The following is a 16942-nucleotide window of genomic DNA, read 5'->3' on the forward strand; positions in this document are numbered from 1 at the left end:
TGCTCCTTCATCCTGGAAAAAACCCACACGGTCATTATATTGCCAAATGTTCCCAGGGTGAGAATAAAGGGAGCTACTGTTTTCCAGATAAGTTTTTCCGTAGCTTCTAAACTGTTTTCAGCCATTTCGAGTTTCTGTGACCATTTGTTTTCAGTTAGACAGACACTTCTTTGCTAGTGTTGACTTCTGAACACATTTCTTCTCTTCGACACACTAAGAGAAACAAATCTCTCTGCTTCATTAGCAGAGTCAGATACGGACTAATCAATCAAGCTCTTTCCTCCTTAAATAAGTACTAACCCACTGGTAGAAATATTAATGAACCAAGTAATATTCTTTACTAAAACCTGATACAAATTATCTGAGAATTTCAGAAATGTCAAAGTTAGTCAATGGCAAAAATTCAGCAATGAAAATTTGTGAAAAGTGTTTATTTTTTTTTCATGGACCATTAGTAGATTGCAAAATGTCTGAAGATATTCGTTCTTGGTAAGCATTGACTTTGTGTCATCAAAGACAATCATTAACATTCTTCTTGAGTACAAGTAGCATAAAGAAACTTTATTGCATTTTTGTTTCAAACGAAAGACATGATTCGGATATTCATAAAAATATATAAATATACAAAAATTCAATATTTTAAAAATGAGCTTCTGATATTTTCACGAGGTATATGTCATGGTTCTTAATGAATTGCTTCTGCCTGCGCATTGTAATTATTCTTCAAGTATTTAGTTTAGCAACACGATCTTTTAAAAGGCTTCATTAGATGGAAGTCCATCCACAAATGTGTTTTTTTCTGAGATCTTTTGTGCGCATGCGTGTGCAGTATATGAGTGTTCTTTGTGCACGCCATAAAACTTTTAAAGTTGTTAATAATCAAAATGTCTTTTTTTAAAAATAGTAAAGGAAAATAATCAGTTATTAAACTGAAGCAAAGCTCCTCTAATTAAAACAACAAGTAAAGTTTTTTTCTGTTCTTTCACATAATAAACCTTTTATTTGTTGCTGATCAGTCTATCAGTAGATGTACCTGCAACAGCATGAAGGAGGTAACAAAACCTGGCGAAAACGACAAACTGTGGGTTTCAGAGTAACAAGCACTTACAAGATGAGTTTGCTGTAAATATTTTCAACAAACAATGTTTTTTTCTATGACTGCATTAATTTGTCTCTTCAGTCGCCATTTCTGCTAGGACTGAATACGGTTCTCGATAGTTTTTCTACTCTGAAACTATTGACTATTGTCTATGTAAACTATTTACTATTCTCTCATTTAGAGGGACTTTAAAATCAGTACAAATTGGAAACAGTAAAAAAAAAAAAAAAAATTCCTTCATTGGTAGGACTTTTTTAATCTATGGCTAATTTTACGGACAGACAGAGGAGAACATAGGCCGTTTACTTTTCACCAACATACAGAATACAATTGAGCAGTGACCAGTGAACATTTTGCCACAACTCTTTAACCCTGGTGTCATGAAACATGGGCAGAGTGAGTGCTGGCTGGGGACAATGTTTGTTTGTTCATTAGTTTCACACCGTGCCAGCAACTAAGGCTATATCATGGCCAGAAAGGGTAGCGAGACATTCGAAGGTTAGGAAACAACAGTCCTCGGTGATACAGTAACGTCCTATCAATAAAAACCAACACAATGGAAAAAGGCTCACATAAAATGGTAGGTAATTATGAAAAGAGTACTATTACTACAAATATTTAAACCCAAATGTAACAGAATATACAAATCATAACAATAATCAGCAATAATCATAACAATAATCATTATAATCGGACAGCAAGAGGTGTTTGTAACGACCTTCATGGAAAGGAGGTTGCTTTTTTGCAAGTCCTTACTTGTCTCTGTACAACTGTAGTCTTTCAAGAATATTTTTATCGGCATGTTGTAAGGAAAGCACGGCTTGATCTTTCTTCTTTTGTAATTTGCGTCACCGACACATATATATATATAGATAGAAAGAGACAACACTTGAATGTTCTTAATACTTTGATGCCAGTGAGCCCGTCTATACGGAACAATTCTAAAACCCTTAACAGGAGAGGCTTTTGTGAGCTTTCGTCGAGTTTACGTAGGAAGACAACGAGGAGGACGACGACGATGATGATGATGATGATGATGATGATGATGAGGAGGAGGAGGAGGGCTATAATGCCGTTAGCTGATGATGATTTTTAAAAGCTCTGCAAACATTTAGTCACTGCAATAAGACTCTCTGGTGACAGTCTATTACTTATTGCATGAGGGTGGAAGAAAAGTACAAGAGATCATAATAACTGACAGTCTCCGCCATTTCCTGTTCATTGTAGTTCAGGATACAGAGACAGTCACGACTGACAATTCACATGAAAACAGACACAACCAAATCTTAGAGCAGACTGAAAACAATAATCATCTAGAGCCGAGCATCTCTACATATCACAACTGATTTTCTACTCAGTACTGTCACATCTGCCTTAAATGTAGCTCTCAAGCATTTCTGCCGATTGTCCTCTGTCTCTCACTATCACGACAACTCCAGCACGAGTCCATCTCCAGGTTCAAGGGTCACAGATGACAAAGAAACAACTCTGTCCTTGACAAACCGTCCGCTGTTGCAGGCCGCGGAAGTTGAAACCTTGGCTCGAGCTGTTTTTCCTTTCGACAGGAGCAACATGAAAATCGTGAGTTGCAGTTTCGTTTCCTAAGTTGATAATAACAAGGAATGCTGGGTGGTGGGGCTCTGAACGGACGTAAGACAGAATATTGGAGGTCACGACGCAGAACTGTAACGATCCATACGACAAGGAGGGCCCTTTCCGCAAGAGAGATAACTCCCGGTACAGCTTGAGAGTCGTCATTTCTTTCGAACTTTTTTGCGCCTGAAAAAATGTAATCATAAAAAATCGTCAATTTACATCATATTGTTTTATTGTTTGATACTTTGCTCGATGATTAAAATTACTAAATAAATTATATTATACAATATTTTATGGCAAGCAGCATAATATATATGTAGCTTATGTAAGATAATCACTGGACAAAAGAAATCACTTTACAAACTGAAAAGAAGTCCGGTTTATAAAATACAGTAAACGGCTGATGCAGGCAGTAGTTATAGAGAAGGAGGAAGGTCTGCACCATGTCTGTCTTTTGTTTCTCGGTCCGTAAGTATAGCCTCGGTTTCGATCCCCAGTTTCTTGTCAGGTTCTCACAGATCCTCCTTAGACAAATGCTGCTTTAAAGGGGCAGTAAAGGTTCCATACATCAGTGGCTTTAAAGGAAGTGAGTTGCAGGTGGAAGGTGGATTTTATTAGCCTTTTACCTGGTAAACTGAGTCTCCTAGAGTGGGCTCATTATAAAAGAGTGTGGAACCGGTGGCATCTCGACATGATGAGTACTAACCGCAAGACTGATCGCTATTTCGGGGGAGGCTATGTCTCTGTTGAGTAGCTGCTGTCTGTATAGATCGGTATGGAGATATGCACACTATATTAAGTTCACCCACCTCCACATTAACTGTCTTATAATTCGGGTGAACTGGCAGCCAAGTCTTGGAGGCTGTGCTGAAGCCAGAGTTGGGGCTGTCATCCCACTGCATCGGGATCTACCCGGATCTCTGGACACCTTGGTGTAAAGGTCCTGTTTGTACAATATGCACAATTCTTCAAAATTGTAAAAATAGAAATGAACAATGCAACATGTTCAGTTGTAGTTTTAACGTGTTCAACCCGTATTGATGCTGAGATTTATTTTGGCACTAGTAATCGTGACCGCACACTGAAAAGAAATGTTTGGTAGCTTCTTGTAAAATGATATGATCGTCCTGAACCGTCAAGAAGCCCGACTGCTGTTACTGTCATTCATTCATTTTTTCATTTATTCATTTTTCTCGTCCATCATGTCTCCGCTTTTCACACTTTCTTTTCAGTTCTCTCTCTTCATAAGTTTTACACAAAAAGATGCAAACTGGAAAATTCCAAACGAGCTAACACACATGTACATGAGCACTCGCACACAATCTAATGGCTTTATAGTTTATACTCACTGGACCATAGTTTTTCCCAAAGGTGTCCTGAGTGTCTTCATAAGACACGTTGACATTCTGCATGCCGATCTCTTCTCCATAGTAGGTGGTGGGAGTTCCACGAATTGTTAGCAACAACACGTGCAGCGCATCCACAAAGCGTGCACCCAGGCGACTGCTGGCCCTCGCGCCGTCGTGATTGGATAGCTGGCAAGGCACGTGATCAAAACAAACATTAGCGATGAACAAACTATAAACTGAAAAAAAATACCCTTGCATAGACTTCTGCTCAAGCTGAAGTACCCTTTGTCAATAATACAAAACAAAAAAGACAATAAGTTGTTTTATTATAATCTTTATATTCCTAATTCAGAGATAAAAGAAACAAACTGTACCAATCATTTAAGAGTATTACCACAAAATTTGGCCATTTGCCTTCTGGCAAACTTTCATATTCTTGCTTGATGTTTTCATAAAAGCACAAAGCATCGCAAGTCTTGGTCCTTATAGCTTTCAAAAGGTCAAAGTTGAAGGGAAAATCCGCACCGTAGTCATAGTAAGGGTTTCGCACCTCCCGTGGGCCATTAACTTCGACCACCATAAACCTGTCAGAAAAAAATGGGGTCATGTAAGTTATTACACCCATTTTCTTAATTTGTTTTTCAGATTGCACGAATTTTGCTTTCATGAGCACTGATAAACACTAGACAATCTCTAACAAGTGTGGCTATCGTGAAACATACCGTGAATGTATTGTAAATACACAGCATGTATACCTCGTTGGTACTCGTTATTTTATAGCTTGGGATAATCACAATATTAATTAATTACAGTAATAATTACAACAATAATAATTTAGGACGGTAAGCGTATTTTCCTTTGGATGCAAGCTAAACAGACTACACACAAAGACTACAAACGAACCGACAGTCAATCATGCAAGAAATACAATTGTCAGCAAACAGTTGATATAATGGTAAATATAAACTAAGTAATTGGATTAATACCAAACAAAGATTGCACAACAGGGACAACTAACACTTGATTTGCTAGTTTGATATACCAATATAATATTATATATATTAAACACAGAACTCAAAGCTTTCTGCAAAAGGTGACTCACTTTGAGTTGTACTTGTCACTCTCCCTTGTGTAGGAGTCCAAGACTTTTCTCCAGTCTCTGACAATGGGTCCGATCTCCGGAATATTTTGTGTCATGCTGTTGTTGTAATATTTGGCTTGCCACTGGTACAGAACAAGGAGAGGAGAATCTGGTGATGTGTTCCTGAAGTTTCAGAATAAAGGGTTTCATTTCGCGTATGCTTAGTTTACCGAGACTAAAGATTATGTAGTAGCCGAGACTTGCATCAGACGCCATTTAAAACCGACTTGAGTAAATAACTAATATACAGTGAAGCTTTCGCCCTGATCCTCCTTTGATTCCTAATGACTTTAGGTTGTAGAGACATACCCATAATAGTGCAAACCATTGCCAAAAAAAAAAAAAAAAAAAACTGAGGCGTTATGTCAAATGTTCTTAACGACATCTTCGCTAACGTACCGATTCAAATCCTGGCGCGAAGCTGCGAGGTTTGTCGGGGTATTTGTCACGTGACACCATCAGGTGATAAACAGCGTCCACCCTCAGTCCGTCCACTCCACGGTCCATCCAAAACCGAATGACCTCCCGGTCGAGTTAATGACGTCATATTACATAGCATAAAACGTGCGCGTGTAGAACGAACGACCTCCTGTCAGGTCAAAGCTACGACGTTGTGTGAAAGCAAGTTTTGTGGTAAATATATGCTGTGAACACATGCATTAAAGGGAGGCTAGTAAAGCTCGCAAATTTGTGTACATGCAATCAGAGCGATATACAATTACACAAAAGCGCAATATTTTATAGTATTTACCGTTTCTTGTGACCTCGAGGGGTTAATATGTCAGTGTATTACTAGCAACACATACTGAATCACGGACTGTGCCGCTTCATTGCCCAGCTGATACTACCTACCTTCATGAAGCTTTGGACAGTGCCGTTTCCATAGTTAAGGTTAGGCTGCTGAGGCAAGTAGGCGTGATAGTAGAACTGCTGTCGTTCCCTTCTCCACGTCCACGCTGAGTGGCCAAACGTGCTCATCTAGGCGAAGGACATAGGCAAAGAGCTTCCAGACTACAGAGCGGAACCAGCAAGAATCGAGTCCAGCAACAAAAATTCAGAAGGAAAATCAGTAGCTTAAGAAAAAAAAGTTTTCGAAAATGGAAAAGGTGATGCAAAAGATAAGCATTACACACAGTCTAAATACAAAGTTCGCTTTGCAAACATCTAGGTAGGCGAGAAATAAAAATAATATTGCTTCTCAGTAATGACAGCAGAAGTTAAGAATAAGAAGTAAATTGAGGTTTTACTACAGGAAAAAAAATCGTCAAATTTTACCCAGTTATTTGGAGGAGAAATGGTGCCATCTTCCTGCACCGTGCCGTTGGCCCAGATGTAAAAGTCTGTGTAGGGTGAGATTCTGTTCACGCTGTCTCGGAACCACGGATGGTCCGAACTGGTATGGCCGGCCACGAAGTCGATAATGACGCGGATACCTGATTGTAAACATGTTTGTGAAGACATAAACACATACATGGCACACATATATAAATCTAAAAATATCACACATACGCATACAACTACACATTACGTACAGATATGAAAATATATATGTGTGTCCAAAACATCGACGAATCAGTTATTATTATATGCTTGGTCAGAAGTCGAGACTGACGGCACAGAACTTGTGTGTAACAGTTCTCACCTCTTTCATGAGCTTTACGAAGCAACATGTCGAAGTCACCCAAAGTGCCGAAGACAGGTCTACATCAGTAAAGCTGCTGACGTCGTATCCGCCGTCAAGCATCGGTGACGGGTAGAAGGGGTTGATCCAGATGGCGTCGATGTTGAGGTAAGTGAAGTGATCCAACTTGGAAATGATACCTGCAAGTGACCTGTGACTTTCAATAAAGTTTAGCTAACACGTGACCTGTAACTCAGAGATTGTCCATAACGGTACAAGAGAAATTGAGAGAATAACACTGGAACCAAAAACCAATAAATTTAAAAAAGCATCGAAGAGGGCACAAAATTAGGGGAAAAAAGCAGAAAAGAGCACTTTGAAATAAATTAAGTCTACTCTGCTATTGACAGCAATGTAATATACAAATAAAACAAGCTATGTGAATGAAATTTATATTTTAGTAACAATAATGATAGTGATAGTGGAGGTGAGGAATTTCAGACATAAATGAAAACGCTTCTCAACGCTCACCCTTGATGTCACCAATACCATCGCCGTCTGAATCTTTAAAGGATCTTGGGTATATCTGATACACAATCGCTTTCTTCCACCATTCTGAAGTCTCCTGTAACACTGAATGAACGCCGGACATCTTGATATACAACCACAGCACACCAGTCATGGCTACTACAACCAAGCATAACAAGTACACCAGCCACTGCATGAAAGTAAAACCTTCGAGACTTTCCACGATCTTGTTTTATCCTCTTTTGGTGTTGATGACTGGCTTCTCTTTTACATCGCTGTCTTCGCCATCATTGTCGTCAGGGTCACTAACTCTGCAAGCATCTGTCTGAACCCTCTTGTACTTTACTTTTGACGAGTTACGGCGCGCCATCGCTGCGCCCAACCGGGGTAGAAACTTTCTCGACTAGGGTATCGTAGTACAACACATGGCACGGTGCATAAATGTATACACAAGAAAGATAACTACTGGTACACTCAGGATTTGATCTAGTATGGATTACTTCCCTTTAACCGCTGAAGACGTCTACCAATCAGGTACTTTGAAAGAAGGCAAAGTTCCAGTTGATCAAACGTCATGTTTAATAATTAGGGTGACAAACACAATCCCTGGCTATCTTACTCTTTTAAAAGAGAGAGAAAAAGGAAAAACCCAAGGAGAAAAAAAATTGCGGTCTATAATGTCACTCATCACTTTCTGCGCAGGCTGAAGCAGACGACAACACTCTGACGGCAGATCACGTGTCAAGGCCGTCTCTCTTCACTTTCGCCATACTTCACGGGCGAAATAATGATGACAGCGCGTGAACTTTTTGAAATGCTGCATAATAAACCACTATTCACCGTGTGATGACACCACCAAACGATGCTCGACACGTAGTTACAACGCAGTCAAAAACAACGATTGCAAACCCATGGGGTTAGCCATACGACGCAACACATTCCGTGTCTGTCCATGACCCGGCGGGGTCAACTGAGCGCGGAAGTGACGTAATGCAATCTAATTTAGGCGCTGGCTGTAAGGCCGTGGCTATATATAGATTTGTGATTCTATGATTGTTGTTGTATGACGAGGGTTTTACGTCTCGTAAAAACAAAAGAAATATTTTCATGCAGACGACAGTGAAGCATACAAAATGGAGTGTCTTTCACGCCAGACACATTTTCTTCCTGAATTCGTGACTACAATAACTACACGCAGTACACAGAGTACAGGTATTAAATCGTCGGTAAACATCGCTCGTATATAACGTGCTGCTTGCATGGCCTCTACCGACAATGTTTACCGTCTATTTAATACTTATACTGCATGTAGGTCAGGTCTCATACAGCACAGCCCGATAAAAAAAATCAAAACAACGATCTATTATCAGAGAACCGCAAATGCACAAATAATAAAAATATGACAGAATCATTCAGAGTGAACAGTGACTGGTATATTCAGTTGCCAAGAGTGTCTCCAGTGTGTAGAACTGTATGATTATAAATATTGCATATGCTAGGGGTGAGGGTTACCTTGTTTTTTTTTTTTTAATAATCACACTATCTGAACTTTGCCGTTACTTTAACCGTAATCATATTTAGGACAAAAGTATAGAAATGTTGCTAACCTTTAAAACCACCGTTTCCTTCACTCCGAAGTCTTCAGAAGACCTGGAATAAATCTGATACATAATACCAGTCTTTAACCACTCCAGTAGACTACCATCAACAGTTTCAACACATTCTCTTTTTTCGTTCAACAGAACTGGCAAGCTGAACAGAAGGACAGTTAGTATCCCCACAGTCAGATGGAATGTCCATGGCAGACTAATGTCAGCTTTTGGGTCGAAGTGATTTTTGGTCAGTGATTCATCTTGTGTGTGTTCATGCAGCAGTTCCCAGTAATCTTCTGTCGCCATGTTGGTCGTTACAGACACGCTGAAGCGGATATGCAATAAATGTAAACAGCTGCGAGCGCCGACTGGTTGTTACCTGACACTAAATCAGGTCAGAGGAGGAGTAGGTGTGTTGATTCCCAAGGTCGGTGAGGTAGTACAGAAATAAGTGATTTGCATGGAATGATCTCCTCTGATTAGTAAGTGATTGAGATGGCTTTTCGCACAGCCATGCTTGTGATGCAAATCCAAATACACCAAGCTTCCAATGAGTTTGTTGTTGTTTTTTGTGTGTGAACAGCGTGTGCTGCAGTAAACAATAACATTACATAAATAAATCCGAATTCTTGTCTATGTTAACAACTTTCGCACATGCATAAAGTACACCCGTGCCCTGCTAGATGTGTTATATTTTGATGTCGCATTAACACACTGACACAGTACAGCGTAGGGATATGGGTGTCTGGTTGGCTTGGTTTGTTACGTATTTTTTTCGTGCCCTGCAGCAACGAAGGCTATAAATCACGACGAGACAGAGTCCCAACTTTCTGACCGGTAGGATGTTTATTTAAATCCTTTTAAAACGTTTAGCACGTATTTATTGCTTTGTTATTGCATGGCCACATGAAATACCACGCAAAACAGTTATATACAGTTTTGTAAATGTGAGAAACTTAAAACACTAGAGATTCCACGAAGTTATTGTTTTAATACATTTGTGGCTAATTTGCTAAATGTGAAAGTATAAAACCTTGTGTACTTATTTGTAAATTAGTCACATGGAATGATTTCGAATACTACATAAGTATCTGATACATCACAATGCTCTTGCATAAACCATCAGACTTGTACACGAAGCGTTGTCGCTGTTTGTAAAACAAGACAGACATTCTTAACCCTAGTCTGTTCTAATTCATCTTGTTTACCGGATGTGAGAGAAGAAAAAAAAATCATCAAAATGATTAGAATAACTAAGCTGTTAAAAAAACCTAGTCTTTATCACAAGGTAACAAGAAAGTTCATACATTTTACAATAGTTATAAAATATAGTGTATAAACATATTCAGCTGTAAATATTTTAACAAATGCACACTGAATATATTTGTGTGTAGCTAAGTTACTGATATATATATAGTTAATGACCCAAATCGTACTTATCTAAGTGCATGTGCGCAGACGTGTATGTGTATGAGTAAGGTAGAGAAGGAAGATGAGAGTAAGAGAGAGAGAGGATTTCTCACAGTGAATGAATGCATCATGATGAACTACATCAGTAATTCGAGAAACAGTTATTCTTTCAGCCTGCTTTTGAGCTAAGACAATTCTATTTCAACGTCCTTCCCCTGCTTAAGTCTCCAATTTTGAAAATAATGTGGTCAATAGTTTCTGGGTACATGTCACAACCACACTTGTTATAAAACACTTGATTCATTATGATGCATTTAAGTATAAACGCTTTATTTTAGACATAAAGAAATGGATTTAAATTTTAGAACAGTATTGTAAATAAAAGGTTGTGACCATTTAAGTTTGATTATAACTCCAGGACCACAGCATCCCCTGGCTTTAGGGTCAAGGCTGACAGCTGCACTGTACGGTCAGTCACAAACCTTCCCTCGTTAGCAGCTGCTGTTGATGAAACTTTAATTCGACCCAGACCTTTGTTCACTGGATCGCCAGACAGATTTTCTGTGACAGTCTCGTTTCCGAAGTTGATGACCACCAGGTAGTTGGTCATCTCGTGGGCGGCACGCAGGTACGAGAGGATGTTGGGAGTTACTTTACAAAATGTTAGCAAACCGTATCGCAGAGACGGCTCTTCCCGCAAAAAGGCCAACTCCCTAAACATTTTTAGAGTTGTTGCATTGGCAGAGGCATTCTGACTCTGAAAAAATAAGGGGAAAAGTCATCTAACTTTCTCGTATACCATTCACAATGTAAACGATGTTTTTTTCTTCTGAAATATGAATAAACGATGATGCAGGACAGAAGCATAAAGAAATAAAAGAACGAGACAGAAAAAAGTGAGCCACCGAATAAATGGGGAAAGGTCAAACAAATAAACGAAGAATTGAATAAATGAATGAATAAACGAAGTCACTAGAAAAAAAAAACCCCACAGTAAACTAGAAAGCCAGTGGCAGCGAAGTTATCACCTTCACGTTGACCTGTGAATGATCCGATGCCACAGGTAGCCAAGGTCGCACTGTGTCGTTGGTGAAGCCGGCGTTGGGGCTCGAGTCCCACTGCATCGGCGAGCGTTCCGGATCACGTGATATCTCCATATACCGGGCCTGAGATAAAAACAAGCCTCTTCATCTACAGTTTTGTAACCGTGTTACCCCGTTCAAATATACTGGGATTTTGTCACTTGAGAATGACAGAATGGATAGACGAGAGTAGCCGGTAATGAAGTCAGGGCAGAGAGCAGAAGGGAATGAAAAAAAGACAAAAGGAAAATAACGAGAGCGATTTCCTTAGCAGAGTCCTTGGTCATGTGGTCAATGGAAGGCTCGTCTTATCTGGTTACACATACCCCATGATACCCCATCCCTTGGCCCTCCTTATGGGCTCAGCTTTTCGATCAATTCAGCCTGTAATATTTCTTACTTCAACCAAACATATAGCACAAAAGAAAAATATAGCAGGGGCATAATTTTCAGTTTATTATTGTTAATTTTATTTAAGAACAACACGTTTATTAAAAAAGAGAAATCTACTATTAATTTGAAGCAAAATTACCAGTCCAACAAATGGCTATCGGTCATTTTCCATTTATGAATCTTTTCCACTAGCTGAGTATTTCCTTACTCAACTATAATAGCAGGGATATGTTAACTACTCAGGGAATGAATTCAAACAACAAACAAATAATTAAGACTGGGAAGAACGAAGCAAGTTTATTGACTCCGTGAAACGAAGGAATCCTGTCACCTACCGGACCGAGTCTCTGAGCCGGCGGGTCCTGCGTTTCGTTGTAGGAGACGGGGACGTCCTCCATCCCGATCTCCTCGCCGTAGTAAATCGTCGGCGTCCCCCGCAGAGTCAGCAACAACACCAGCATGGCGTCGATGTCGCGCGCGCCCCTCCTCGTGCTCGCTCGGTGGTTGTCGTGGTTTGACACCTGACAGGTAAAGAGATGAACGTGGTTTGGTTTAGTTGCTGGGCCCACTTGCATAGACTTTTTAAAAATTTCCTCCCCATGCACTCGCGATCTCATTCTGATAATTTTTACAATCAAATTAACATATGTGGAGGAGGTATGAATGAATCATTGATCAAAGAAGACATAAAAAAAAATTTAAGACAGAATTGTATGCGACAAAATACTCTTCAGAACGATTTACAAGGTTTTATAAATGACTTAAAAAAAATGACTTATTGGTGGGTTCGTACACGAAGTTAGCCCACTTGCCGCCAGGCAGGGTGTCGTACTCATTCTGAACAACGTTTCGAATGCAGAGGGCGTCGCAAAATTTGCTTGAGTTCAAAGCTGTTAAAAGGTCAAAGTTGAAAGGCATGTCGGCGCCATCGTCGAAGTAAATGTTGCGAATTTCTGGTGGTGCATAGACTTCGACAATCAGCGCCCTGTGTTAAACACACACAAGTCTAATGAAGACACCAGTTCTTACCTGGCTGACTGCTTATTTGCACAAGAAGTGTGTGAGTCGGTGCAACAGTAAGTAATTGAAAAGCAGCGAAAAATAAGAAGAAAAGGTTATTTCTTTATAGTTCCGTCCGGTTTGCTCTCATGTTATTTTTGGACAAATATGGAATAATGTTTAGACCGCGACTGCCAGCGTTTTTGATAGAACTTTTATGTAAACATTTTGCCAGATTAGTCAAACTTTCTTCTATATTTGTCCAATTAAGAGTGTTTTTGGCTTTGCTCACTTCGACGTGTCTGTATCATCATCCTTAGAATCTTCGTAGGAGTTCAGGACATCTCGCCACCCTTTGACCACAGTATGCAGCTCTGGCTGATTGTCCGTGAGGTTTGTAATGTAGTAACTTCTTTGGTACTACAACATAAACAGTATTGTTCGAAATTGTATTACAGTAGCGGAAAACTTTAAGAGGATGCTGAAAAATCTTAAAACAAATTTTGTCGTCTAAATACCCTACTGGAAAACAATATTATGGTTGAACTATATATATAATTTCATTGAATTATATATATATAATTAAATATAATTATTTACACTTAACTTTTCATTTCAATGAACAATTTCTTGGCAGACTCAATGTAAAAGGACATGTCTATACCAAGTGATTCCCTGGCCATTCGGTGGAGCAAACATTTCACGTATAGACAGTTACCAATTTGCTTAGCAAATAGACAAGCATAAGCATGAGAAGAACTGATCATTATCATTATCATTATCATTAACGTCCTCAGGTTTAGAGCGTTAGAACAATAACGCCAACAAAAGGATATTTGAGCGTTCACGTGGCACTGGTAATAGAAATGACAGACATTATGTCTGACAAGACAGGATCAGCTTGATAAGCTTGTAGGGTCGTCAACTTTCGAGCAACAAGTCTGACAACAAACCGGCTGGGCTCCCGGGACATTGCTGAGCAGCTGGTCACGATAATAATCACTGTACACCATGATGTGAGCCACTGCGTCCGCTCGGATGCCGTCGACACCCTGGTCAAGCCAAAACCTGATGGTGTCCTGCACAAACAAACTCACACAAGTAGGGATTCGCCAAAACCAGAGAGAAAATGCACAAAACCCCCCACACATATGAGAGCAAACTCTCACGGGTACAAGCACATGCGCATGCATGTAACAATCAGAAACACGTAAACACACATACGTGGTATACAACCTTGCTTTTAAACTTTATTAAACCTTATTAAACAATCACAACATAATGACGAGACACAGGTGTACACAGGTCACCACTCATCAGCATGCAGCAATAAGGAGTCAAAAACGCCGACGTTAGGAATGAGTAGAGAGATACACTTGCGTTGTCAAGGCGACAGGAGAGTTGGGAAATTAAGTAGTTGTAGCAGATTACCTTCATTTCTTGCACGACTTTCGGGCTTCTGTAGTTGAGTGTCGGCTGTTCGGGCAGGAATGCGTGATAATAATACTGTTGTCTTTCATTGTTCCACGTCCAGGCAGACCCTTCGAACACGCTTACCTGGAGAACATAATTGACCTTTTCTATTTATTGACTCCGGAATAATATCATACTGATTATTAGAAGGAAAGGTAGAGGAAGTATAAGGGGGCTGTGTAGAGAGTGGAGTGTAGAAGGGACAGTAAATACATCCACAAACTTCTAACCCAGTTGCTGGGAGGCATCCGTGTGCCGTTCTGTAGCTGGGTGCCATTGGCCCAGATGTAGTAATCTGTGTAGGGCTCTATTTTCTTTGCACTGTTTTGGAACCAGGGATGTTTAGAACTTGTGTGTCCAGGCACAAAATCTATGACTACGCGGATTCCTGAAAGAAAAAAAATTATGGTGCAATCCACGTGACTCACTACCTGTGATCAAGCACTTAGTCATCCTACTTCATAAAATTGTAAACTACTAAAACAGTTTTTCTAACAGTATGCTTTACCAGCAGCAACAACAAAAATAACATCGAAAACAACAATAAAAACAACAAAAACAACAAATTTTCCCAAGAGAAGCGAAGTATGAATAGGACGGACACTTTACCACACAATAAAATCACACAATTAAAACAATGTAAAGATAAACATACAGGTGCACAATACTTGTCCCAGCAAACTTTGACCAATATCTGCCACGCGATTCAGAAATGTACCTAACGAGTGAGCTTTCTTCACAAGCTCGTTGAAATCTGTCAGGTTGCCGAAGACAGGGTCAACATCCGTGTAGTTGCTGATGTCGTAGCCAAAGTCCAACATCGGGGATGGGTAGAAGGGACTGATCCAGATGGCCTTGACGTTAATGGAAGCCAAATAGTCGAGCTTGGATGTGATACCTAAGTAGACAACACATGTGTACAGGCATGTAAACTGATTGCCGTGCACGTCTGGTCATCGATCAAACTGACAACTGTTTACCTTAGTTAGGACAGTGACGGTTAATATTCGCTCTCTTTCTATAAAGCTGTTACAACGTGTTTACAGTTAATAAACTATTTATCAAGAGAAAGCTTTACACACACACAAGTAAAGAAGTTTTTTTTTTAAAAAAATATGATTTGGTTATGCGAACATATTACAAAGTTATTGGCAAAACCACTCAACGATATTGACAATAAAGCAGTACGATTACCAGCAATATATCAACATGAATGCGTTGATAAAATATCAGTCAGGCGTGTGAGAAGTTCTATAATAATAAGAAGAACTAATAAAATAATTCAAAATATATGTTTGAATATTTGTCTTTTATAAAAGAAAAACAGTACAATTCCTGCCAATTTTAGCTAGTAAAATTTTATTCATTTACTTGTATACACTATCAGTTGTATAATCAACTGTATACAGTTGTAGAGTTGGATTCTGCAGTTGAAACAGTTACATAAGAGACCTTAGAGAAAAGCTCATTATTTTAAGAACACTTTTTTTCTTGATCATAAGTAGGATGAATGCACGTTATGTAAAAGTTAAGCTCTCGTCAATATCAAGAAATATTTGTCAATAAAATGTTGGTAGTGGGAAACATCCTTTTGCACTGAGGCTAAAGTATACAGCGCTTGCACAGCACGCTGTCGACACATGTTGCAGCATGACAAATTGATTACAAAATAACAGTTGGAGTTATTTATCATCCATACCTGCATATTTACCTAGTGAAATAGATACTTTAGATATAAACACACACAATATATGAATTTAACACACACACTGTTTCTTCCTCTCATTCAAACACAATTTCTGTTCTCAGTCCAGTACTTACCCTGAAGGTCACCTATCCCATCACCGTTAGAATCTTTGAAGGACCGCGGGTAGATTTGATAGAGGACTGTCGTCTGCCACCACTTCATCTGCGGTGGGAAGATATCTCTCACTGACTTCGACAACAACACCACGGGCACGGTGGTGACGATTCCGGCGGCCATGCCCAAGAACACCAGGGGCAGGCACAACCGGTGGCGACACACAGTCTGCATGAAGCTGGCTTTCAGTGGCTCATCTCTCTGCCCCATCGTCGGCAATACGGGGTCGTACACCTGTAGACGACCTCACCAGAGCAGGTAAATGTCGTTCAAAATATGTGAAGGATGCAGACACGAATGTCGCTCGGCTTGCTGTGTACTCAGACCGGACCCCGACCTTCAATCAGAGCTCAGGCAGTGACCGGGTATATATATATGTGTGTGTGTGCCACAAACTTATCTCGACCTTTTGCCAACACCGGTATTCGCAGATAACCCACTTTGTGTGTGCGAGCAAAATGCAAGTGGCTCGCAATTTTTTTTCTAGATAAGGCTTTATTTAAGAAAATACAAAAATAAGAAAAGGAATCAATGGCCGAGATTATCTTCTGTTCCAACTCGACAAGAAAGACAAGAAGTAGAGAGAGTGTAAACTGTAAATGTACTTTCCTCGACATGTGAAGTTGTGGGAAAACTTGTCAAACATTACTTAATTGAAGCCAGAAACATTATGAAACAGTTTTTAAAGTTCGTGTAAGTGTCAGTCCAAAAAAAAAAAAATAAAGCCATATTCACGCTTCAAAACATTTTTGGTTTTTTTTTGTTTTGTTTTGTTTGTTTGGTTTTTATTTTGTTTTT

The 16942-nt window shown here is 39.6% G+C and overlaps 2 protein-coding genes across 2 annotated transcripts; both read right to left on the reverse strand.

Moving 5' to 3' along the window:
* Positions 1-416: 416 nt before the first annotated feature.
* On the reverse strand, positions 417-8413 carry LOC112560501 (alpha-glucosidase-like). The gene is given in 11 exon segments (XM_025232401.1): positions 417-2878; positions 3505-3638; positions 4045-4230; positions 4439-4628; positions 5147-5268; positions 5585-5710; positions 6038-6163; positions 6461-6618; positions 6828-6887; positions 6890-7006; positions 7338-8413. Coding segments are annotated over 11 exon segments (1437 nt in total). The 5' UTR covers positions 7531-8413; the 3' UTR covers positions 417-2853.
* Positions 8414-9897: 1484 nt separating this feature from the next.
* Positions 9898-16521, reverse strand: LOC112560579 (maltase A3-like). The gene is made up of 10 exons (XM_025232507.1): positions 16105-16521; positions 15002-15181; positions 14514-14671; positions 14242-14367; positions 13764-13889; positions 13103-13230; positions 12604-12796; positions 12147-12332; positions 11365-11502; positions 9898-11093 (listed from the first exon to the last, which is right to left on the reverse strand). The coding sequence occupies exons 1-10, from the start codon at positions 16352-16354 to the stop codon at positions 10743-10745; spliced, it is 1836 nt and encodes a 611-aa protein (XP_025088292.1). The 5' UTR covers positions 16355-16521; the 3' UTR covers positions 9898-10742.
* Between the last annotated feature and the right edge of the window lie 421 nt (positions 16522-16942).

Source organism: Pomacea canaliculata, linkage group LG3 (assembly GCF_003073045.1).
Source record: "Pomacea canaliculata isolate SZHN2017 linkage group LG3, ASM307304v1, whole genome shotgun sequence".
NCBI lineage: Eukaryota > Metazoa > Mollusca > Gastropoda > Architaenioglossa > Ampullariidae > Pomacea > Pomacea canaliculata.

Coding starts and splice junctions, on each gene's coding strand:
- LOC112560579 (XM_025232507.1), bottom strand. CDS start 16,354: ATGGGGCAGAGAGATGAGCCACTGAAAGCCAGCTTCATGCAGACTGTG. Junction 13,231..13,763: donor ATGTCCCGGGAGCCCAGCCG/GTTTGTTGTCAG, acceptor TTTATGTTGTAG/TACCAAAGAAGTTACTACAT. Junction 11,094..11,364: donor ATTCACAGGTCAACGTGAAG/GTGATAACTTCG, acceptor TTATTTTTTCAG/AGTCAGAATGCCTCTGCCAA.